The sequence below is a fragment of the Mercenaria mercenaria genome, chromosome 10, assembly GCF_021730395.1.
Source record: "Mercenaria mercenaria strain notata chromosome 10, MADL_Memer_1, whole genome shotgun sequence".
NCBI classification, from domain to species: Eukaryota; Metazoa; Mollusca; class Bivalvia; order Venerida; family Veneridae; genus Mercenaria; species Mercenaria mercenaria.
Window position 1 is genome coordinate 64,511,392 of NC_069370.1, and position 27,123 is coordinate 64,538,514.

General features: G+C 36.8%; 1 protein-coding gene across 1 annotated transcript in view; it reads right to left on the reverse strand.

The window, feature by feature from the left end:
• Positions 1-4,462: 4,462 nt before the first annotated feature.
• The window catches only part of LOC123560248 (uncharacterized), a 41,336-nt gene continuing 18,675 nt past the window's right edge, over positions 4,463-27,123 (reverse strand). Inside the window, exons 4-6 of the mRNA XM_045352485.2 lie at positions 6,414-6,589; positions 5,370-5,593; positions 4,463-5,057 (exon numbers count right to left, since the gene is read on the reverse strand). Coding sequence (XP_045208420.2) covers positions 4,829-5,057; positions 5,370-5,593; positions 6,414-6,589 — 629 coding nt within the window. The 3' untranslated portion in view covers positions 4,463-4,828. The remainder of the gene's footprint in view (positions 5,058-5,369; positions 5,594-6,413; positions 6,590-27,123) is intronic.

The window sequence follows — 27,123 nt, forward strand, 5'->3', positions numbered from 1 at the left end:
TCAAAGATACAATACTTAACTCGGTCCCCATTTTCCTGGTAATAGATATTTTAAATTATTCACGTTTTTCATCGTCTGCTAATCTATTTTTATCTCCAGTTCCCGGTAGTTATTTTACCTCGTTTTCTGCTTGCAATTCACGATTTTCTCATGTTTTCAATGCACTATATAAGTGATTGTTAACTGATACTCTTCACTCGAGGTTGAATATTTGACAACAGAACAAGTATTTTGATTATTTGTTTATTCCCCCCACCCACCCTTACAGACATTTCAAGTTTCTTAATAGTTATTGCTGATGGCTTGTAGCGGTATTCGTATATTAAAGGCAGATTTGACATTTTGACTGTGATTGCAACAAGAGTAATTATTTAATTCTAAAGAGATTCATCAGGCCAGACATTACGTCTCCTTTATGTTCTGATAGAAAATAAGGTTAACAGTTACGTACCTTATATTTGAAGGGTCTTAAGACATGAACAGTTCTTTGATAATTATTATTGTTGAGTATTCATGTATTACTAGAACTTTAAAGGCAGATATACATTTAATATTACATGAGAACATTTGAATTCTTCATGCCAGACTTAGTATCTACATTTAAATAAGTGACATTCACAAGTACGCATTTAATTCTGTATCAATATATTTTATGCTGTTTTTTCCCAATGCAATGTTATTCTTTCGTTATCAAATTGAAATTGCCGTTAAGTTTTCATGAGATTTTGATTTTACCATAGAGGAATGTTATGTTTTTCACACTACACATTTTTTCTTATTTTGTGGTTGTTCAACGAAGCTGCGAGATACCAGAATGGCCGTCTTAGATGCTGTTTAACTATTCTAGATCAGATGAGTTCAAGTTATTACATTTGGTTCATCCATAGAAAACACATTTTTACAGTTTTGATTTTCATATACATCTGATTGTATGTTTGTCTTAAATTTTGATAGTATGTTTTTAGGCTGAGAGGTGTACAAAGATAAAGATACCGCATTTTCCCCACTTCTACTGGTCGATCATTACCACATTGCACAACATCATACCATCTGACATTTGCACGACAAATATATTCGTATTTTTTTACATTTGAATGCTGTCAAATACTAAGACCTGTATCCTATATTTTTGAATGTTGTTTTTGTAGTTAGGAACATGAAATTAGTGAATAATTGATTGACTCACGACATAGAGTGAGTAAATTTGTTTTAACTGACTCGTGTATCTAACAAAAATATACAATACATACAGTTTTATTAACAAAGTCTGTATCTAAGTAATAAATACAGTACTTTGAAGTTACTCCATATCTGTGATAGTTCGAACTAAATACATATCATGTAATAAATAGATAAGTTAGTTTGAGTTTTGTCTTTTTCGTCTAAATAATGGATGTTAAAGTTGTCACCCGCCTTTTTCGAAGAAAAAAGGGATATAGAAATAGGCTGCGTCCTTCCGGCCGACCGTCCGTCACATTTCCTGTCCGGTCCATAACTCTGCCATTCACGAAGTGATTTTGAAATAACTTGGCATAAATGCTCTGCATAATCAGACGACGTGCAACGAGCAAGACCCAGACCCCTAGCAACCAAGATCAAGGTCACACTTCAAAGGTTAAGGTCAAAGGCAACCAAGTTAACTTTCTTTTTTGTTTGTACATGAAATTACCTCCCTTGTATATGATAAAGTACAATACTTGTGTTTTTATATCAGTTTTCCTATTAAATAAAAATTGAACATGTTTTAAGTAAGGTGATATAAAAAAAAAACTATTAATTTTAGACTTGTAAAATGCAAACCCAGGCACAAGTTATAACGTAATGATATATATAGGTAAAAATGCAGCAATATTGTGGTTGCAATACATTAGGTTCATATGTAGTGCAGCTCTGCATTGACTAATAATAGAATAAACCTTTTCTGGTGTGTAATCTAAAAATATAAGTTTTCTTTTTCAGTATCATTTAAGTGTCATGCATTTCATTTGTTTATTAATTACCTCTCTTTAATATGATAACATATTTGATTATATTTTCATTTATTTTTCCCTACCAGTTTAGAAATAAAATCACATTAAATTTTTAAAATACAGATATTAGCTTTGGAAAGCATTATAGCTTTCCAGACATTTTCAAACTTCATAATGTCTTCATGAATTATATGATATATAGTTATGTTTTATATACATTGACACATTGTTAGTATGTTGCTCTATTACTTAGAGTTTTTTTTGTGGGTGGGGGGGGGGGGGGGGAAGAGGGCCGAGGGGATTAACACCGTTTTTCAACAGTATTTCAGTTATGTAACGGCGGGCAATCAACCTAACCAGTTTTCCTGGATTCTGAATCAGAGGTGGTTTATATATATATATATAAACCACATATATATATCACATATGCAATTCTTTGCACACATTGCTCTGCAGTTATTTACAAATATTTCTGTTAATCGTTGATTGCAGTATTGTCCAGTGAAGCTTTCTTTACGAATTACATCTTTCGGAGCAGATCCGTTTTTTGTCTACTCAATTCAAACGAGCATCCATAAGAGCAGTTTCTTTGACATTCTTGCGCAATACCGGTAATAACATTTTTCAGTTAGACACATAGTACATTTTTCGTATCAATTACATGTCCAGCCTTTAGGACAGTCCAGATTACAGGTCGAGCTATATGAGTAGATCGATATAATTTGCATGAATTTCCTGAGAAGTTATCTTGGCAATCGCATTGTCCAGTTTCTTGTTTACGAACGTTACCAACACAGCCAGAAGATCACTTTTGTGTACACATACGTTCGAAATAACCAGAATTAATCCCGAACATTCGTAACTCCTTGGCCAAGTGGTTAAGGTCACTTGCCCCTCACCGCTGTAGGTTCTAGTCTCACTCTGGGCGTTTAATTCATCTAGCTGTCTTACGGAAGGTCGGTAGTTCTACCAAGGTGCACGAAATAATGCATGGAGGGACACCGTGATGGGGTCTTCCTCCGCCACCAAAGCGAGTTGCCAAATGACCCATATAATAATATGTCGGTGCGACGTTAAAATCAACAAAAACAAACAAAACAAAAAAGTATTCTTTAGTAATCACACATACTGCATTTACATAATCTTTTACATATTCCTGAAACTACATGTGAAATAAAATCTCGAAATGTTTATTTTGGCTGGTAATGATTTTAAGTTTATCTGTTGTTGTTTTCAAAGTCGTAAAATATCACTTTCACGCTTCAGACGTAAATTGAAAGATCAATTTTATATAATCTGATTTTTAGTTAAACGCAGAGTCACGATATGACGTCATAACATACCCGAGGTTTTAGTGTTGCAAAATACATTAAATATTTTCTATTAAAGGTATATTGTTATTTGTTTCTTGCAATAGAAAATATTGGGGGATGATGACGGAGATGGGTAGGGCACCCAAAATTACTACAAAAAAGAGAGAAAATGTTCATATTTTCAATATTTGAAATTTTCTCACTTCTCAGTAAGATATATTCCATATTCACTCAAAACAAACAAATATCGTCTATTTATCATAGAAGTACCGATACATATTCCGCTGCGGAAGGTGACTATAATTATAATCATGTTTAATGTATCTACAAAACATGGTTTTATGCTTAAACTATATCGATAATGGCCCTTTCCGCAATCTGACGTCATTCACAAAAACATGAACAAAATGACATCAAATTGGACACAACAATTTTTAAAAGAATATTAAGTTATATCTAAAACTAACTTTGCTAAATTGAATCTACAAGACTATACGATTTTTCAAACGATTTAATATATATAAGGACGTATGCTAGAATTTGGAGTGAAAATTTTCACAACAACGGAATTTCCTCAAACCTTGGATATTGAAGGAAAATCATCTGAGAAACAAAAATATTCAATAAAAATCATAGGTCATCGGTATTAAAAAGAGTTATCTGCCCTTGAAAACGGCATTTCCCCCAAAAATAACGTTTTCAAGGGTAGATAATTCTTTTTTAATACTGGTGACCTATGGTTTTTATTGTATATTTTTGTTTCTTAAATGATTATCTTTCAATATTTGAAGTTTCTAGAAATTCTATTATTGGGAAAATTTTCGCCAATCTTATATACAGGGAGTTCTAGCGTACGCCTTTCAATAAAAATATATTTGCTGGTATGCCTTTTTGTCTGTTATACATACATTTAGATGTCGAAAAGATCGATATCCTGATATTTATTTTGATTTCCTGATACTCGTGGAAAGCGAACCACTTTTTTGTAGCAAGTTACTATGAAAAAAGTAAATATAAAATAGAATGTTATTCTTATGCGTTATAAACGCACGAAGTTAACATTTAAAATTCTTAAATACACATAGCTTGACTTTCTTTGAGTAACTGGCAAGTCGAGCGTGAATAAATAACATTCCTGTAGAAAATTCATTGGATAAAACACTTTTCAAAATGATTCCACAGATTTTTATCAGCTATAATCTAACTTAACTCACTATATTTGTAAAATAAATAGCTCCCTAAAATGTGGCAACAGATAATATTTCAGATCAAATGTTTCGTATTATTTAGTTCTAATTCTGCATAATGACTACAGTTATCGAGAAGATACATCTACAGTAAATATTATAAATATTTGACAAGTTTAACGACTTTGTCAGGTCGTTCGGTTGTTTAAAAGTTTGTAAAATAACAATAATAATAATATTTCAAAAAAAGTGTCGCGTTTACAATCTTATACAAAGTGGATCCGGTACGCTGTTCACCATTACACAAGTCATACAAATGTACATGTTTATATTTGATATATGACAAAACTGCCTGAATTCAGACTCCGATTTCTTCAGCTCTCATGATTACTCTATCTTTAACTGTGTCCGCTAACTGTTCCATTATTTTTGACGGAGTTCGAATGAGGTCGAAACATTTTGTTGTGTTTTTCTTGTTATAAAGGTAAGTATGTTGTTCGTAGGTATCAGCTGTATTAGGCCTGAGCCATTCCTTTCTACAACTCCGGAAGTGATGCATAGTGACCTCCTGTGCTCTCGCATCGACCCTGTAAATAAAATGAAAAACATTCATTCTCCGTTGTATTGACTTGCAAAGTATTTGAACTAAGTCTTTGGCAGGATAGTTTACAATGATTCTGGTAAAGCGATAAAGTTGCCCAGTTTTCACTTTATTTACTTAACAACAATGTTTGCACAGGTAGCTCATACGTACTTACGTCAGAAAATAGCTATTTTGTATAATATCGGGTAATATTATAAACCGTTCTATGCAGACTAAATGCCACTTCAACTAACAAAAGGTGCGTATCAAAAGCTTAGGAATTCTGCAACATTATCAAAACGCATACATATAGTACCTTCTGTAGCCGCTTAAAGGTCTGAAAAGGTGGGTAGTAACTGATCCTTGTTGAACACGTGACGGCATATAGACCCCCTTCACTCGGTCATACAGTGGTAAGGTGCAATTATTATACCGTCCTATATGCAGCGGATGGTTAACATTTGTGGGGCCCCAAGTGTCTGCGTGTACTCTCACAGAAAATAACAAACCAGCAATATTTGTTCTGCTAAATTTCTTGTCCTGTAAAAGAACAAGGATTTTCAAACTGTTACATGAAAAATAAACAAGTTTTTGAAGATCTGTTAGATATCGATTTTACGGTCCGAATTTCCTCTACCTTGTTCCATTCCTTATTCATTCGACTTTAATTCGAATGCGGGACATTTCCGAAGTCACAGCGGTCGTTAGGTTAGATATTATAAGGTTCTTTCATTGGTTGAACGTATGGATAGATATATCTGACTTGAGGGTAGCTGTTTAAGTAGGATGTAGGCTGTTTCAAGTTACCGCAAAAGAGTTACCGGAGAGCCAGGTATTTCCATCCGCACTCATTCATAAATTACAGCACTTGAGTCATCTTATTTCCCGGGGTGTAAGACGAGTTTTCCTAGCACCGGCAAATACACGGAAAAATCCTGTCCAATATGCAAGAAGCCTTCATATGTAATACGTTCATTTTACCGAAAATTTGCAGATTGCTTGTGTGTTGTGAGAGAGTCTGTCATTTATATCATTTATACTGCCGCTGTGATTTCAAAAGTTCAAAAGCACGCCTCACTGTATGAACTGAGATACTGGCAATGAAAGAAATAAAATAGGCTATAAATTCATTATGGTGTGAATTATCTGTCTTTTATCTTATCATTGGGTCCTTCAAAACAATTGCAATTCGTAACCAAACGAGACCTAAAAACCACGACTAACTCCTTAGAGGCAGCATTATTCTGTTTTTGGCATTATTTGAAAGTCATTAGGTTTCCGGACATATAAATAGCTCGTGAATATTAAAATTTTCTACTGAAATGATTTCAGCAATTTACTTTTTTTGCTAGCGACTTACCATGAATATTTTCCATGCATTTGTGAAACGCTTTGTGACTGGTATCATAAATTCATCTGTGTCGACGACAGCAACATAATCATAATTTCTTAGTCGTTCCTGGCAGTCAAACAACGCTATCTGTTCATCATTCCAGGACTGCAGGCGCTTGACGCCAACGTCACGTGCTATGGATCCTGACAAATAATTCAAAATTATTTTCTAGATGAATATATACTCATTATATGCATCTGTAAGTCAAATATATATATATATCTCTTGAGTCATTTTTAGCCAAGGTGTGAGTTCATTGATTAAAGTGATACCATATCTAAGAATATTTAACAATTTAACATTTGGTAGTCACCTACTACATTTCCATTAAATTTTCTTGGAAGACAGGTATTAAATTTCTATGAAAATAGAAAAAAATAAAAAATAAAAAGAAAAGAAAACACGTGTTTTAGGTATGACGGTAACAAGTTTTAGCCGAAGAAAATTAGTTTAAGGTAGTTCTGCACGTTTTTTTTCTACAATGTAGAATTTGATTAAACTCCGATTTTTCAAAAGTTCAAAATATACCTAAAATTTCAGCAAATAAAAAGATAGGGTCGTGTGCTTGATTTTTTCTAGACCGAAAATTTTGGACCTCACGCAATTTATCATAATGGAAGTCTATGGGAAAATCATATCCCTCATAATATTTTCGTGAATAGAAATTTTTTTACAATGTAGATTTTGATGAAACATTTAACAGTTGTAAATAAACATATGGCCTATATCGTGGTGAAATAAAATGTATAGGTCCGTGTGCTTATTTTTGAGATATTTGACCATGATTAAAGTAAACCGAATATTTCACGCTAATTTTGAGACATTATTTTGAATTATTCAACATTTCAGTTAAGTTGGTCTGCAGGTCGCATTCCCAATTGCGAACTGCAAACTGATCTGCCGTTCGCAGCTCACAGTTCACGATTCGAATTGCGAACTGCAAACTGGTTTGCAATTTATGATTCTAACTTCGAAGTGCAGTCTGATCAGCACTGCCATGCGAGCTGCGGAGAAGAAAACATTTCACAATTCGATGGCTGGTCATGGCTTTAGAATTGAATGATTAACTGCAGACTGGTTTGCAGTCCACTATTCGAACTGCGAACTGCAAGTTGGTTTGCACTTCACGATTCAAAATGACAGTACAAGGAATGCTACTATTTTAATTTTGGTAGCTTTGGAATCGAATTTTAAACTGCAGACCTATGGAATCCCGGTGCGTCATGCATTTTGCTTTTTGCTTTTTGCGATTTGCTTTTTGCATTTTGCTTTTTGCGTTTTGCGTTTTGCTTTTTGCACCGGGATTGCATACTATGCAGTTATGTAGATATTAGAAAATACTACACCCAAAACGCAAAAAGCAACACGCAAAAAGCAAAAACCATGAAGCAAAACACAAAACGCAAACAGCAAACAGAAACAGCAAACAGAAACAGCAAGAATAAAGACGCAAAATACCATAAAATCAAAACGCTAAAAGAATTAAACATATTGTATAGAGATTTCGTAAAATGCAGCCGATCTCACTACTATAGAAATTCAGAATACTACCAATTTTATACTTTTTAAAGATGCTTTACATTGATTTCTAGTGTTCGGCTTAAGCCGGTGCTAGAGGGTGTAAGAGATGTTGCACATTTCATTACATGTCATGGACAGACTCAATCAAACCGAGTCTGCTATTATTATTCTTCGTTGCATTCTTTGCTTCCAAAGGCATATATTTTTAAAAAAAGCAAACTAGCAAAAGACAAATAGCAAAACGCAAGTGGCAAAACATAAATGCAAAAAGCAAAACGCATAAAGCAAATAGCAAATGCAAACAGCAAAAAGCATGTGCACCGATTCATAACAGCTTGCTTTCGCGATCAACGCACAGAATGGTCTGCAGTCAGACTCAATTTCAAATGAGTCAATCACACGCTGCAAATTGCGACTAGATCATTCACATTCGATGGTCATGGCTTTAGAATTGAATGACAAACTGCAGACTGGTTTTCAGTCCACGATTCGAACTGCGAACTGCAAGCTGGTCTGCACATCACGATTCAAAGTGAAAGTACAAGGAATGCTACTATATTAATTTTGGTACTTAGTAAGTAGTTGTTAGATAGAGTTTATGGGTCAGCACTCCCTCCTTCTGCATTAAAATGGCAAACTGCCGGTGTAACATTAAATTTTGACCCCGTTGAAAATTGACCCCATGGGTCATTTTTCAACGGATTAATGACCAATTTTCAACGTTGAAAACTGATCCGTCCCGTTATTTAATGACCCAATCACGCGTAAAACATTGACCCTCGTTGAAAACTGATCAACTATATTCAGGCCTTATTTCAACGTTGAAAACTGATCCCAATAATCGTACGCAATATGTCTATTACCATACAGATCAAAGATTAATATTTCTGTATGTTTCAGGACTTTAAAAAGTAATAAACGTTTAGGTATACATTTAAGCGCGCCACGAGCTAAAAATACTTCTAATTATTTGCCAATTCATCGGCAATAACTCTGCAGATACTCGTCAGAAAAAGAAGTTAAAGCCCATCTACACATCTTTGGATGTTTATTAACGAACTGATCAACTACAGTGGGGTCATATTTCAATGTTAAATTCAAAAGCTCTCATTGATTTAAGGCCGATGGTTCGAATGACAGCACTGACCTGATTGTTTATTACACATAATTGTATCACTTGTGTATATTTGATTATAATCAGACAAAAAGAAATTATTTGTTTCCGTATTTGACGAGAGAAATTGCCTAGTGTAAAATAAGACACTATCAGTTTTTGGTGAGCAATTTGGCAAAATATTTGAAAAACATTTCTCTAGTTAGGACAAACGAAACATAAAATGACTTCTCATAATTTTTCAGATTTTGAAGAAATTATCAGGTGGGACACCTTTAATTCCATGCTTTCAGCGGAAAGTAGGACACTTAATTGCTCTAAGCGTTTTGTGACATACGTGATCTCGCTAGAAAAAAAAAGCCTAGTTAATGGTAACCGGCTAAGGGGGATAATATTACAGCGGACTTAACCTAATTGTTGATCATGATATCTAGAGAGTTTGGCTGTACGATTTCCGCATAAAGGTTCTGAATGTGCGCAATACTATTTCATTTCACAGAGTGGTTCGACTTGATCCACACATAATATATTACGCATTCGTATCAGTTAGTGTTTTGCTTTTGGTCATGTAAACGTGTTGAAAGTTATATTTAGACCCAGTCGGTAATTTACATAGGGGTCATTTTACAACGTCAAAAATTTACCTCCTGGGACATTTCAACATTACACCGCCATTACATGACAGAGTTATGTAAATCTACATGTATTGAAAAAAGAATGTCATATCCAATTGGGCACTGTTACAAGCCTGTTATAGTAATCAGTGGGGGCCTCCGTGGTCGAGTAGTTAAGATCGCTGGCTTCAAATCACTTGCCCCTTATCGATGTTGGTACAAGCCTCATTCGGGACGTTGAATTCTTCCAGCTGACTTACGGAAGGTCGATGGTTCTACCCAGGTGCCCGCTCTTGATGAAATAATGCACGGAGGGCGCCTGGGATCTTCCCAGTAAAGTACCTAAATTTGAAACCCTTCAGCCTATCCATTACTTGTGTCTTATTACGATATATGTAATGAATTAAAAGCAAACAGTTAACAAGTATATCTTCAATGCTATACTCATACAGTCGTACATTTTTATTAGCTCGACTATTCGAAGGATAATGAGAGCTATTCTAATCGTCCTGGCGTCTGCGTCGCACCTTGGTTGAGGTTTTGCGTGCAAGTTATTATCAAGGCCATATTTCAATAACCTCTTGATGCACTGGATTGAAACATCACACCAGCCTTCCCAGTGGTCAACCTTATCAAAATAATAAAGTTACACAATCAACCAACTATCTTATCTTTACAACGGCATATGCCGTGCTCTTGATGAAGGTAAAGAAGTTCGTGCTGTGTTTTGTGACATATCCAAAGCGTTTGACAGGGTTTGGCACCGCGGTCTTCTTTACAAATTGGCCCGTCTTGGCGTGAGAGGTTCATTACTGCAATTGTTTTTTCACTGGATTGAAACATCACACCAGCCTTCCCAGTGGTCAACCTTATCAAAATAATAAAGTTACACAATCAACCAACTATCTTATCTTTACAATGGCATATGCCGTGCTCTTGATGAAGGTAAAGAAGTACGTGCTGTGTTTTGTGACATATCCAAAGCGTTTGACAGGGTTCGGCACCGCGGTCTTCTTTACAAATTGTCCCGTCTTGGCGTGAGAGGTTCATTACTGCAATTGTTTTTTCTTATCTTTCCTCTAGGCGCCAGCGGGTCCGATATGGAAATTTCTCTTCTTCGTGGTCTCATGTCTCAGCTGGCGTTCCTCAAGGCTCTATACTAGGTCCTTTGCTCTTTCTTGTATATATTAATGACATTGGTCAGGATATCTGCTGTAAAATTAAGCTTTTCGCTGATGACACGAGTCTTTATATTGTTGTCGACACTCCGGATTCTGCTGCACGAAACTAAACAAAGACCTCGACACTATCTTCTCCTGGTCAAAATCCTGGCTAGTATCTTTTAATCCTGACAAAACGGAATCCATGATCTTTTCAAGAAAGACGGCAAAACCCAACCACCCAGACTTGCTTTTTAATAACACCTTGATCCCCGAAGTCCAAGCAAACAAACATCTAGGAATTACCTTGTCTCACGATGCACATTTGAACGCCCACATTTCAGCGACGCTCGTCAAAGCGTGGTCAAAAATTGGCATGCTTCGGTCACTGAAATACCTTCTGGACCGATCATGTCTAGAGCGTATGAATATCTCTTTTATCCGTCCTCTTCTGGAGTATGCTGACGTTGTCTTGGACAACTGCTCGAACGATCTAAGCAAGGAAGTTGAGTCCGTTCAAAATTAAACAGCCAGGATCGTTGCCGGGGCAACTAAATTATGTAATCTTCAGAAACTTATCCATGACCTCGGAGACGAAAAAACATAGACTCATTCTCCTTTTCAAAATAAAAAAAATAACCTTTGTCCTGATTATCTCTGTAACCTCCTGCCACCAAATCAACAGCAGCAATACAACCTAAGGCATTCCAAGGACATTACACCTCTCCGCCCTCGCACAACTCTATACTCTAGTTCATTTCTTCCAAGAACTATCCAGGAATGGAACTCATTATCTGAAGACGTCCGCACAAGTACGACAATAGGTGCATTTGCATTTAAGGCATCTCTCAACCGTACCTCACGGCGAACCCCCAAACACTACAATGCTGGTACCCGTCTTGGTCAAATCCTTCACGCTCGCCTGCGACTAGGATGCAGTTCTTTAATTCATGACTTGTACAGAAGGTCGATTGTAGAGTCACCGTGGTGTACTTGTTGATCGGTAGAAACGGTTAGCCATTATTTACTTACTTGCAGTAACTATCTACAATTACGCCAGCAGTTTCTTTCAGATATCCCATGCCCACGGACCCTTAATAACCTCTTGTTCAGGAACGAGCACCTAACTCTTAACGAAAATACCCTTCTCCTCGTCAAAGTATAAAAATTCATTTTATCAACAAAGCGCTTTGATATGTAATTTTAATCAGTCTTTGTCATCGACGACCTGCTAAGTGACCATCGCTTGTAACCGTGTGCTGAACTTACTGTGTCCATATTTGTTTTTTATGTGTACACTCTTGTTGATTTCTTTTCCAGAATTTTTAATGCCTACTTACCGTAAAAACTCACTTTTTGCTACATAATAATAGGCATATATTGTCGTATTATTTCATCTTTTCCAAATCCCACCATCAAAGGTTTCTCTTCCGTACTTCATCTGCAAATGTTACACGACCATGTTGCTAACGCATCTTTGTATTTGTGTAAACATTTCTTAATGGAGAAGAATTCATGTAAGTTTTTGTAAACTTGTTTTCTAATCCATTCATGTACAAATTCATGTATATTGTTATATGTGCAGTTTTCTAAATAAATACTGTTTAAACCAAAGTTACACAATTCTTGCTTGAACATAGTTCAAATTATGGCCCTTGTATGACTTAAAAATTCTGATTGAGTAACCACTTGATGTATTGAATTGAAACAACACACATGTCTTCCTGGTGATCAAACTTTACTTTTTCAGTTTTTTCGCGACAACTGTTACTTGCTAATCTTAAAAAGCAAAATGTTTACAGAAGTGCTCAAAACAATGTTTATGTTATGAATTCTATCAATAACACTATTAGTTGTACATGTAGCAAAATGAAAGAACTATGAGAGCCAGTCTTGCAATTATATACTGGAATGAGAATATGGTTAACTTCTTCTTCTTCTTGTCGTTCACGACTATACTGTCAGTCCAGTAGCCTCGATGAAACTTGTGGTTTGCCGCAGATCCTCAATGCTTCCATACAGTTTCTGGTGGATTGAGGTATCAGCTCGCTTCTGGTCGTGCCTTTTACATCTGTGAAGTATATGCTCCGCAGTCTGATCTTTTTCACCACATGGACAAGTTGGCGATAATATCAGTCTGTATTTCTTGTACACATAAGCATTGAGCTTGTTGTGCCCTGAGCGGAGCCTGACCATCATCACTTGTTCAGATCGATCAAGGAGATGAAAAGCATCTTCCTCCATCCTTGGTCTTGATGATGGCGACTTTCTCCTTGTAACTCATAGGTTCTGTTGGTTGTTCTGACTGAGCTCCTAGCTTAGCCAGTTTGTCTGCCTCTTCATTGCCTGCAAGTCCACAAAGGAATGGAATCCACTGAAGTGCTGCTTTGCAGGTTATACTCATGCTCTGCATTCTCCTGGCTAGGCATTATTGTTGATCTGAGCTTCCATGACAGACAGCGCATCTGTGAGAAAGACGACTGAGGAGCTTTCTTCTGCCGAGTCTTCAACCATTGAGACGGCCTTCATGAGTGCTTCAGTCTCTGCCTTATAATTGCTACAGTGTTTTCCTGTGGCTGCATGTAGTGTTTCTCTCTTGCCAGATGGGTATTGAATGAAAACTCCTGCTCCTCCATCTTTGACGGCGCATGTGGCTGATCCGTCTGTATAGATATGAGTCCATGATTCCGGAGGATAGTCTTCATTGATCATAGCAAGTGTGAGGCTTTTCCGAATGCCTTCATCCTCTTGCTTCCCGCGGTCAAGACGAGGAACAGCAAGTCTCACAGTCACTGAGGACAGATCATTCGCTAGTGGGATTATAATGTCTTCACTACCTAGGGGAGTCGTTGGTATGCTCAGCTCAGTTTTGAACTCTCGGTTGAGTTTCTTTGCCTTATGTACGAAGCTGCTACGTTTGAGCCGATTCTTTGTGTAGCCATCTAGCTTGGCTTTCATGGGATGGTCTTGAAAAGACCTGAACTTCTCTGCTTGAAGCAGAACCTTTGCATGTCTTGTTACGGCTGTGTGCCTGTTAGCTTCTCCATGAAGGAGATTGGTGTAGACTTTGTAGCACCTGTCATGATCCGCAATGCTTGGTTCTGAACCTTGTCTAAAGCCTGTTGGTTAGTTTTGACAGCAGTGGACCAGGCAGTTGAGCTTTACTCTAAATGGGGTCTCACTGTTCCCTGATATACTGTCTTGAGTATTTGCTCATTTGCTCCCCATGTTGTTCCAGCAAGTTTGCGCATCATGGCAAGCTTCCTACGGGCCTTCTCTTCTGCTTGACTAATGTGGGGCTTCCAGGTTAGCCGTTTGTCAAAGGTCACTCCGAGGTATTTTGCCTCGTCTGCTTCAATCAGCGAAGTATTTCCCATCTTGATTTTATTCGCCCTCTGCTTTGACGACAGGGGAGAATAGTGTGGTGGACGATTTCTCTGTATTTATCGATACACATCAATCTTCAGCCCAAGCTGAAAGCTTGTTGATGGCTTCTTGCATCCTGTATGTGACTGTAGTGGCATGTTCTTCCTTACACCATAACACCAGATCGTCAGCGTAGAGAGCAGCCTTAACTCCTTTCGGTAGTTCAGACACCAGATCATTGATGAAAAGCAAGAAGAGTGTAGGGGATAAGACTCCGCTTTGTGGGACACCATGACGCAACAGGAACTTCCTACTACTGGCATGTTCTACACTGACTCTTGCTCTCCTGTTTTTGAGGTATGACTTAATCCACCTCAGCATGTGACCTCCTACTCCAGTCCTCATCAGCTTGACGAGGAGTCCATCAGTCCAAACTTTGTCAAACGTCCTCAGCAGATCAAACCATGCTGTAAGCACGACTTTCTGCTCTTGGAAGGCGTCCTCTATCTCTTGCGATAAATAAGTGGTCTGGTCCTCAGTCGAGCAGAATTGTCTGAAGCCAGCTTGTTGCGTTGCAAATAGGTTGTTAGTCTCCATGTACCACTTCAGGCGTGCATTCACAATCCTCTCCATGGTCTTTCCAACACAGCTGGAATATGGTTAACAATTAGTCTTCTATTCTGACACGATCCGATTCATTTTACTATTAAACAAAGAAGGCTGAAAAAAGTGAATTATTATACAACAATTCACTGTTCTGACGTCACAATCATTTCGTCTAAGCAACAAGCAGTATATCGGCGCGTTGGAAAGAAACCGATAGAAAACGAGCAAATATTTAATGAGTACCGTCAAGACTGTACTTTAAAATCCTCGGTAACGTGTTAGAATCGAAATAATATATCTTATTTAGTGATTTGCTCTTGAATAAAATCATTGTTTGTCGTTCAGATGCGTATTATAATATCACTCTGGCTGCGCATCTGAACTCTAAACAAATATTTATTCAGCGACAAATCACTAAATGAGATATATTATTTCTTAAGCAAATACTGCTACAGAAATAAATTGTGGGGGAAAGGACAGTAAACCACTTTTTGAATGACCAAGCATGGAGACTTTTAAAGGTATGTGAATGGGTATTTCAGTTGCATGTAAAATTGCCTTATATTATACAGGTTGTACAAAAAACGGGCCGCTCGATTTCATTTCGTCTCTAAGAGTAACAGTACATGGCACGTGTTTTTGTAATCACCACTGTGTTTTGTGAATAGGCCTTCCATTTCCCTTTAAAGGTCGTGAGTCACAGTAGGCCTACCGATCTTTATGTACGGTATCCCGTTAGGGCCAGTGCCTGATCCCTATGAACGCAAAGCGCGAAGGTATGAGGACGGAACGCGACAGTGCGATGGTTATAACACGACAGTTCGACGGCAAAGCACGACAGACTGTCCGTCGTACTATGGCGCCTCGTTTCACCATCGTATTGTCGCGCTTAGCAATCATACTGTCGCGCTTTGCCATCATACCGTCGTATCTTTGCGCTCAAAGGAATCGGCGCTTGCCCTTATGGAACAGTGTAGTTAATGAGAAAGCGGGCATTTTTTTAGGAAGACTAAAGCCTTGTGCTGGTAAGTCTCAGGAACGACTGTTCGGTAAACTGTTTAAAATATTGTTGCACACTAGCGAACCTAACGCCATTTTGCCTTATCTTTCTGAATATATTTAACCCTAGAAAAAGAGCATAGCTAACCTGATACAATAAGTTAAGTTTAATTGAAATACAAACGTACCTTACAGTAAACGTAAAAATAGTTCAAGCTTTCTTTTGTTTGTGTGTCACAGGAGTGACGAATACTACCCCCACCATATGACCTTGTCACAGAAGTATGACAAATTTGAAGTTGGAATGAGGCCATAACTACGTCAAAAAGGTAGTTTATACCTTAACCTATTACCTTTTGCAGCCAAAAGTGAACATGATGTTACACCTGTGTACCAAAGATTACATGTATTTAAACTATCAAGCCTTTTACGGGTTAATGTCCAAAAACCATGAAAACCAACAGGGACCGTAAGACAGACAAACTCACTCCTATACACCCCCTCCCCCTCCCCTCCCCTCCTCTCACTCCCCAAACTTTGTCTGAGGGGTTATATAATTTTCATTTATACCGTGTTGGGCGACCTGTGTTATTCCACTATTATTCTGCTTAGACATGCACCACACAATATTTTTAACTTTAGTGTTATTGAATTGCTTGAAATTTTAATAAATGTATGTATTGGTAGACTCATATATAGACGTTTATGTTTTTGTTCCCTCTGAATACTGTTATAAAAGGACCCTATTACTGCTCTGTACGCACTTACATCATTACCCATGTAAATATACATGGACAATAATGCAGACACAGAACAGCAATAGAAGAACAACTAGACTTGTTCCGTCCAAGTGTAAACCAGCGTCATAATAGACAGATAGAAAAAGAAAACAGTGAAATCTAAAAGAAAAAAGAAAAGGGAAGAATAGGTCTAAGTCTAATGCTGCTAACATGTTGGGCTTTAACAGCAACAGTTGGAAAATAATCGACGTGTTACATCAGATTTCTCATATCAATTTCTACGATCTGCATATCTTTAGAGAAAAAATATAAGGAAAAAAACAAACAAACAAACAATCGAAAAACACAATAAGCACGACCAGTTTAAGCTAATCAAAAAGGGAAATTAATCATTCAACAACTATTCAAATAATAGTTAGGTTATTTCCCCTTGACCGAACTACTGTAAACAATATGAAGTACACTTTTGCATGGATATCACGAGATACCTTGCTATAACAGGTTATATGTACTAGGATTGTGTACATTGCATGGGATATTCCGGCCGTGAAGTATGAATAGCGGATTAACGTTACCACTTTACATACAATTCTAATGGTAAGAGCTTTATCAATATCAATTATTTGTCGTTCAACAGTTTTTGAAAGTGTAAGAATACAAGATAATTAAGATAGGGATCTAAGCTAAAGTCTCAACAAAAGGAAAGAATAAATAAAAACAGTGATACATTAAAAACAATGAAGGTTATCATATACAATCATCAGCTACGATATACATTATATTAACATTTTAGTACGTGTAATACCAACACGTACACGTACACGTTAAGAAATATAAATATCACTCTCGCTCAGTTTTATACAATTGCAACTGCATCATGATTAGTAACATTTGAAAAACCGCGAACAAAGTTAATTAATACTAATTTGAATCCTGTAATAGGTTATCGAATAGAACGAGATTTAAATACTATTTACAATTAATCTATATTTTAATAATTATATATATACATATTTGGAACGGAATTACGTAATGACTCCTCTGATTCTTCAAAAATAAATGCTTTAATATAGTTTCTTTTTAATCCGATGAAAAGTAAAGAATATCTGTTACATTTTAAAAATAAGAAAAATATTTTTTGTTAACTTTCAAACAATAAAGCTGAACTCAGTTACATGAAAATGATAATACAGTAAATACAGATATGTATTTCAGGCGGGGGCTGTGTGTGTTTGAATGAATATTGACATAGTGTTAAACTAAAAAAAAATCAAATATTTGTGTGAGCGCACGTGATTAAGTGCGCATATATGTGCATGTGCGGGCGCTCACATGTGTTTACTAAAACTAGCGTGTTTGAGCGTGGGTTCGTGCACACGTGCGTGTGAGCCGGTTGTTTACACATATGGTCGGCGCACGTGCAAGTGTGTGTGCATGCGCACACAAGTAATGGCTAGAAGTATTCTTATGCTAACAAATACAAAGAAAGTACATCCTTTATTATATATTTTTAATATAAACAGATTATATACACATGCATGTACACATAACACCCACACACACCCACACATACATACATACATAATTATACACATATATACACATATGTACACATACATATATACATAAAGTAATATTATATTACTTAAAATGGTATTAAAACATGTTTTGTTTATATGTTTATATGATGAAATTATATTTTGTCAACAAACAAGTGCTCTTTGGTTCTATTAGTTACACTTTGTGCAATAATATTACACTTCAGCTTTGTATTAATACGCTATCTTATTGATTACAGATTTATCTATTTATATATTTTTCTAACTTATGTCACTAGTAGTATTATCATTCATTAACTATCACAGATCACTATCTGGTCTCCTGATACATGGCCTTATAGACCATTACTTTCTGGTAACCAAGGATTCTGTTTCATTTCATCAGTTGGGTCCTGTAACAGATGATCTAGTTCTTCAATGGAACTTATTAAGCTGACAGAACCTTTCTCAGTCACTTTGTAAAAAGTCCTGCCATCCATGGTCCAGTAGGAATTTACTTTATTTCATTTCTCAGCTCACCCAGTCTTTGAACAATGTACTGCCTTTTCCTGGTGAGATCTTCAGTGATGAAGACAGAAAAGGTATTAGACTTGCACCTTTTGAGATTTGATTTGTTTCTATACACAAGATCTTTTTGCTTCCGGCTTTTAACTTTACATATTATTTGGAAGTTGCCTTTATTATATTTTTTTTTGCCAATAGTATGGCTTCTCTCTATATCAGTTTCAGAAATGGCAGGATTTACATTCATTTGATTACAAATGTCAACTATTATTTCATCAGTGGTAGGTGTTGAGCCATCAGGTTTAGAGTTTATTGGCACATTATGGAATCTGATGGTAGATCTTCTTCCATATTGCTCTAGATAATCATTTTTAATGTATATGTCCTCTATATCATCTTTTACAGACTTCAAATTTTGCCTGAGCTTTCTATTTTTAGTTTCTAGAGGCTTTATTTTGGATTTTTGTTGTTCAGTTGTTTTACTTTAGTAATGTTTGCTGGTTGAAGGGAATTTATTCGTGAATGCAGCGAATCTGTGACTGGTTGAATTATCCTTTCAACTATACTTGAAAGAGCAGACACCATGGCTGCAGTAAGGGCCTCTGTTACTGATTCACTGGCAATTGCAGTCTTCACAAGTTTAATTAAATCTACTGTTTCTCCGACTTGTTGTGAATTTGAGGACATAACTAATATTGTTGGAGATACTGTTTGAGTCTTACTACCCAGTGTTAGTATTCTAGAGCGCGTTGGATCAGGGGCTCCAACATGATCTTGATCTGCCAGGGATGGACTAACCGTTGAATCAATTGAACGCTTCAAAGAAGACGTACTTACAGGGTTATTGTCTGACATATTGAAAATTTGTTGATATAAATTTAATACACAAAATACACAATGTCAATAATGTCAATAATCCGCCCGCCGCTCTTCGAAAACAAAATCAGTTCAACACACAAAAAAACACACGGTGGTGAGAACAAATCAGCTCATTCAGATATATGTTATACATGTTTGCTATCAGCCGTTAGATATAATGTTTACATTCGATCGAATACACAATTTTATGTGTTTATTTGCTTCAAAACAAAGATATAATTGTTTTTTCACAACTGTTGTTTTTTTTTTTGGCTACCTAGCCGCCATCTTACTGTAATTTTTAAACTCAAGATGCTCAAGATGCTCTTAACTGAAAATAATACTTTCACATTGTATCATGTTGAAACAGTGCTATATACATTGTCTACAACAACCCAATCCCGTTCATTATTTTTTCTAAATTTATCGTATAACAAGAGCTAATTTATACGTATTTTGGCGGGAAAGTTGGGCGTGCTTTCCATGATGTGCCTTCGGTAGGCTGCCTCACTGGCACCAGACCAGAAAGAAAATGCCTCTGTACATGTTACACCCTACCCCTAGGAATTCTATAAGAACCAAGGTCATGAACGGGAATGTGCACTAATCCAATTCAATCGTACATTTCTCATCTAAAACGCGCAGTTCGGTAAATGGGTACCTAGTATATTGAACAAGTGGTAATTTATCTTCCATCGTGCACCAGTCACATTATCTCAATATTCCATATTGCAGAGATGCTCCACATATTTTATGCTTTCGTCAACGCTACAGAAAAAAAAAACTTGCGTGAACTCCCCTAATGAATATCCGGTCTAGAGGTCACAGCAGTGTGCACATGTTAAGATAAGATAAGATACGATTTATTTAAAGTCGACAAGACATCAAACAAGTACAACATAAGCTCATGTGAGCTTTTGAACCGACTACAGTTATATGTTAGGCGAAATGTAAACAAAACAAAAAAAAAAAAAAAACAGAATGCAAAATATTCAAAGTTTTACGGTAAAACTCGAAATGATGAATGAAATTTTTCTTGGATATGATTTTGAATTTGAAATCATACATTGGTACACATCTGTTCTGTTTATTTAATTCATTTTGCACATTTATGCTGCATAAACACATTTTATCGTACATGTGTTGTAAAATGACGATTGACATACATTTTCACATCAGCCAATCAGAATGATTTTGTAATCTAGACCAGAACTTCACCAGGGAAGTTCAAGCAAGTTTTTTGTGTAACGTTGAAAAAACTATAAACTACGCTTTGATAAGAAGTTTTGAAGAAATGTGACCGGTACCAATGGTACAGAAATTAACACTTGTTTGATATCCATAGTACACGCCTGGTAAACTACAGAGCTACCTCTTTAAGAGGTATACGGTAAACTGCTCTGTCGCAACTTCCGAGGTAGTGCACGTCGTGATAAAAGAACATCAACAAAGGTGAGTATCATAATATTTTTACAAGTAGTGTATCAAACATCAAAAATCGGGGAATGTGACTTCAGATTTTGAGTAAAATTATCTTTATATAGAATTTGAATCTTGTCATTTTATGGCGAAAGAGCAATAGCATCTTTAAATTGCGAAATTTGGGGAAAAAACATGCCCGAGCCGGTAATCGCATTTCCTTATTCATGTACTGTGAAATCATTTAAATTCGTTAGCATGAAATTGCGCGCAAACGGCAAAAAGGCAGTTTCGCGCGGGCTTTGATTTGCGCTTTTTCATTTTTTTTTCATTAATCGCCAGCATCACATTTGTCTCTATTATGTACCGCATGTCAAAAAAAGTGATCTTGCGAAAAATCAATATGACTGTGCGATAATTGGTGTTAATTGACACAATGGTTTGGTGAAGTGTGAAAGAATATGAAATAGTTTGAAGTCGCTTGTCCAACCCCTCTTAAGCAAAAAACGACAGGTGCGAATAATTACGAATGGACATATCCAAAACTGTCAGTCATTAATATAAATATTTACATAAAACAGACTGTCCAATCAGGACTGCCAAATGCCATTCACCTAGTTTACACAATAGACACGTGCGTTTTGTTTGTGATATCGTTTGTGAGCACTTTACCTTGGTATGAATAGAATAACAATAGAGGGAGTTATGTGTAGGCTACTAACCGAGTAGGAGGTGTTCATGAATTGAAGATATCCGCGCTCGTGCGAATCGTGACGCGCTCGAGGTGTTTCCGCACGACCGCGAGTTTTTTCAATTTATGAACACCGATCTAGGAGGTAAGTAACTGACTTACAGAATGTCATATAGAATTGTTAGTTTTTATTAATTCACCAGAGCACAAAGTGCTCAAGGTGAGCTGCTGTGACCGGTCATTGTCCGGCGTCCATCGTCCGTCGTGCATCGTCTGCCAACATTTGCCTTGTGAACACTCTAGAGGCCACATTTGTGGCCCAATCTTTATAAAACTTGATCGGAAAGTTAGTCTTGATGCTGGGTCAAAAACTAGCCTAAGGTCAATAGGCCAGATCAAAGGAAAAGCTTGTGAACACTCTAATGGCCACATTTGTGGCCAATCTTTATGAAACTTGATCAGAATGTTTGTCATGATAATTTCTACGTCAAGTTTAAAACTAGGTTATGTTTGGTCAAAAACTCACCTAGAGCACAAACACTCTAGAGGCCACATTTGTAACCCAGTTTTTATGAAACTTGGTCAGAATATTTGTCTTAATGATTTCTAGGTCAAATTTGAAACTAGGTCATGTGGGATTAAAATTAGGTCAGTAGGCCAGATCAAAGGAAAAGCTTGTAAACACTCTCGAGGCCACATTTGTGACCCAATCTTTATGAAACTTGGTTAGAATATTTGTCTTGATAATCTCTAGGCCAAGTTTGAAACTGGTTTATGTGGACTCCAAAACTAGGTCAGTAGGCCAGATCAAAGGAAAAGCTTGTGAACACTCTAGAGGCGAATGTTTTGACTCAGTCTTTATGAAATTTGGTTTGTCTTGATGACCTATAGGTCAAGTTTGAATTTTGGGTCATGTAAGGTCAAAAACTAGGTCAGTAGGCCAGATCAAAGGAAAAGTACTCCATATCATTGCCTACATTACTTCTTTGTACGTAAGATTAGGGAAATGATCATAGGTCGCTTACCTGAGAACAGCTCGATCAAATTAAATGAATATCCTTTAAATGCGACCCCTTTTGCATTGCGAAGGTATTTCTTTGATTTGACTAGGTGAAGTAGTTTTTTTATCCAACACGACAATACTAGTATTTCCATTAAAGCTGGAAAGTCGCCATATGACCTATCATGTGTCGGTGCGACGTTAAATAAAAAAATACTAGTGTTGAGAACAATGCCAGATTAACTTTATAGTGCTGCTTCACTGGAATGTCGCCCTGTAGATGCATGCAAAACTTTAACCAGGATTTTCTTAGTCCAAAAGAGGGCATAATTTGCCATAAATACAAGTCAGAGTTATGGAGCTTGACCCAGTGGGGTTGGAAAATGACCTAGAAAAAAAAGTCTCAAAGCTAAATGTCTTTGAGTTATAGCTATATGTACTTGCACTGAAAAACTTTAACCAGGATTCTTTGGGCATAATTTGGCATGTCAATGTTATGGGACTTCATGCTATCACCTACATTTATAATCCCAAAGACACCTGGTAAGTTCCAATTCAATATCTGCATTTGTTTTGGAGATAGTAACTTGCATGTAAAACTTTAACCAGGATTTTCTAAGTCAAAAAGGGGGCATAATTTGGCCAAAATACTTGTCAGAGTAATGGGACTTGACCCAGTGATGTTGATAGTTGTCCTAGAAAAAGAAAAAAAGTTTCATAGCTATATGTCTTTAAATGATAGCCATATGTACTTGCATGCTAAACTTTAAGCAAGGGTGAGCAGAGCTGAGTTATGTAACTTGCACACTGCATGTCATATCATCACAGTGAACAAGTGTGTGAAGTTTCAATCTATTCCTATTAGTGGGTACTGAGATACCACAATTTGCTTACATGTTAAAACTCAACCAATACTTTCTTAGTCAAAAAAGGGCATTTAGGTTTTGTAAAAAGAGCTATCGGACGACAGCAACGCTGGACTATTCAACAGCCTTGTCAACTGAATGAATATAAAAGTCGAAAAAGGGGCATGATTCTGTAAAATTGCAAAACAAGGTTATGGCACCTTTGCAAGTATATCAGTTCATGACAATGAACAATTATCTTAAATTTCATTCCATTCCCATTAGTGTGTTCTGAGATGTCAGCATACATACCAAAAGCTGCTAAGTCGAAAACGAGGCATAGTTTTGTAAAAATATAAGTAGAGTTATGGAACCTGTGCATTGCATGTCATAACATCACAGTGAACAAAAGTGACAAGTTTAAGTCTATTCCCATTCGTGGGCACTGAGTTACGAGCTTACGTATAAAACCTTTACCAAAAATTTCCAAGGTGGAAAACTAGCATAATTTTGTAAAAAGCAAAACAGAGTAATGGAAACTATGCAGTGTAAGTCAGCTTATCACAGTAAATTACTGTGTGCAGTTTCAATCCATTCCCACCAGTGGTTACTGAGATACCTACTTCCATACAAAAACTTAACCAAACCTGGACACCAACGCATGGGTGAGTCCAATGGCTTCTTTCAGTAGTCAATCTAAAAAGCAAAACAGAGTTATGGAACCTGTGCAGTGCAAGTCAGTTCTTCACAGTAAAAAATTGTGTGAAGTATCAATCCGTTCCCAGTTGTAACTTACATAACAGTTTTACATACAAAAACTTAACCAAAATGGGATGCCAACACCAACAAATAGGTGAATCCAATAACTCTACCTTTTCTTGGAATAGTTGATCTAACAAGAACTGTCCGTAAGACAACACCTTCAACTTTTCTCAGTGTTTGACTTTGAATTAGAGCATTTACAGTAAAAAGGACATGAATCTGTCAAAATTCTAATCAGAGTTATATGGATTGTTTCTTATGTTGTAGCCTTTGATGTAAATAACTATTTTAAGTTTCAAATCAATGGCTTTGATAGTAACAAATGTATTAGATGTTATATAAAACTTTAACAACAAAAAATTAAGTGGAAAAGGAAAATAACTCTGAAAGTTAAGTTTAAACATGTAAATTTTTTCTCCTGGTGTAGACTTTGAAAGTGAATAACTATTTCAAGTCCTACTCCTTGATAGTAACAGAGATATTTGACTTTATCAGAACGTTAACCGAAAAATTTTAAGTTAAACTGGGGCATAAATCTATCAAAATTCAAATCAGAGTTATGGGGATTGTAAACTTTGATATTAAATACCCATTTTAAGTTTCAAGTCAATAGCTCAGATAGTAACAGAGAATCTTACTTTTTCAAAAACTTTAACCAACAGCAACGCCGACACCGACGCCGTGGCGAATGCAATAGCTGTATATTTTCTTCGAAAAGTCGAGCTAAAAAGTGTGTAATATTAATGTCAAACTTGCTTCTATATTTGATTTGCATGCATGTGTACACAGAGATGCCAGGCTCTCATAATTTGAGTAATTTATGGAATCGTGAACTGCGAACTGCAGATCAGTTTGCATTTCGTAATTCGAACCGGAAACTACGAACTGCATACTAACCGGCTGTTTGCAATTCTAATGGAGGGACAGGGAGTGCAGGCACTTATCCTCCCTTTAGCAACCACTTATTATGTATTAAAAAGTAAAAGTAACGTTCAAATATACTTACATTCTGAATCGTCTGAAAACCGCAGAATAGCCGGCTGTTTGCCATTCTAATGGAGAGGGAGGGAGTGCTAACCCATAAACTCTATTTAACAACTCCTTACTAAAATTACAATAGTAACATTCCTTGTACTTTCATTTTTAATCATGATCTGCAGCTCGCAGTTTGAATTGTGAACTGTAAACCAGTTTGCAAACCAGTTTGCAGTTTGCCATTTCATTTCAAAGCCAAAACCATCGTATTGTTGTTCGCAGTGCGTAGACTGCACTTTGAAATTTGAATCATGAACTTCGGATCAGTTTGCAGATTGCAATTCAATTCCAAAAGTATGGGCCTCGAATTGTGAAATGCATTCTAGTCAGCAGTTCGTAGGAAAGTGCTGATCTGACTGTACTTTAAAATTTGAATCGTGAACTGCAGACCAGTTTATTGCTGTTCGCAGTGCTTAGACTGCACTTTGAAATTTGAATCATGAACTTCGGATCAGTTTGCAGATTGCAATTCAATTCCAAAAGTATGGGCCTCGAATTGTGAAATGCATTCTAGTCAGCAGTTCGTAGGAAAGTGCTGATCTGACTGTACTTTAAAATTTGAATCGTGAACTGCAGACCAGTTTGCAGTTCGCAGTTCGAATCAATAACTGATAACAGCAGACTAGCCGTCAGTGTGCATTCAGTGGATGGAGTGCAGACCCATAACCCAACTTAACAACCACTTCTTAACTACTAAAGTTAAAATAGTAACTTTCCTTGTACTTTCATTTTGAAACTCGAATTGTGAATTGCAAACCAGTCTGCACTTTGCCATTCGTCATGACCATCGAATTCCGAAATGTATTCTAATTTGCAGTTCTCAGGGCAGTGCTGGTCAGACTGCACTTTGAGATTTGAATCGTGGGTTGCAGAGATGCAGTCTGCAATTCGAACTGCGAAAGGCAGACCAGACTGCAGTTCACCATTCGAATCGTGAACTGCCAACTACAGACTAGTCTTCCATTTTCAGTTCAATTCCAAAGCTATGACCCTCGAATTGTGAAATGCATTCTAGTCCGCAGTTTGCATGGCAGTGCTAATCAGATAGTACTTTGAAATTTGAACCGCGAATAGCAGACCAGTTTGCAGTTCGCCATTCAAATCGCCAACTGCAGACTAGTCTGCAGTTTGCAATTCGATTCAAAAGTATGGGTTTCGAATTGTGAATTGCATTCTAGTGCGCAGTTCGCAGGGCAGTGCTGATCAGACTGCACTTTTAAAACTGAGCCGCGAACTGCAGACCAGTTTGCAGTTCGCCATTCGAATCGCGAACTGCAGACTAGTCTGGTTTGCAATTCGATTCCAAAGCTATGGGTTTCGAATTGTGTATTGCATTCTAGTTGGCAGTTTGCATGGCATCGCTGATCAGACTGCTCTTTAATATTTGAATCGTGAACTGCGAATCAGTTTGTAGTTCGCAGTTTGAATCGCGAAATGCAGACCAATCTGCAGTTTGTAATTCGATTCCAAATCTATGGGCAATTCGCAGGCAGTGCAATTTGAAAATTGAATCGTGAACTGCGAATTGCGAACTACAGACCAGTTTCCAGTTCGTTGTGCGAATCGTAGACTAGCCGGCAGTTTCAAATTCTGATGGAGGGTGGGGTGATGTTAAGTGCAGACCATAACCTTTATTTAGCAACCGCAAACTTAGTACTAAAACTATAAGAGTTACGCTCCTAATATTTTTGAATCGTAAACTGCAGACAAGGGGAAATTGCAGGTTCATTACTTCTATTTAGCAACCACTTATAAAGTACTGAATTATAAAAGTAACGTTTCAATATACTTTTATTTTGCATTGTGAGATTCAGACCAGTTTACAGTTTGCAGATCTAATCGTGAAATGTGAATTGCGAACTGCAGACCAGTTTGCAGTTCGCA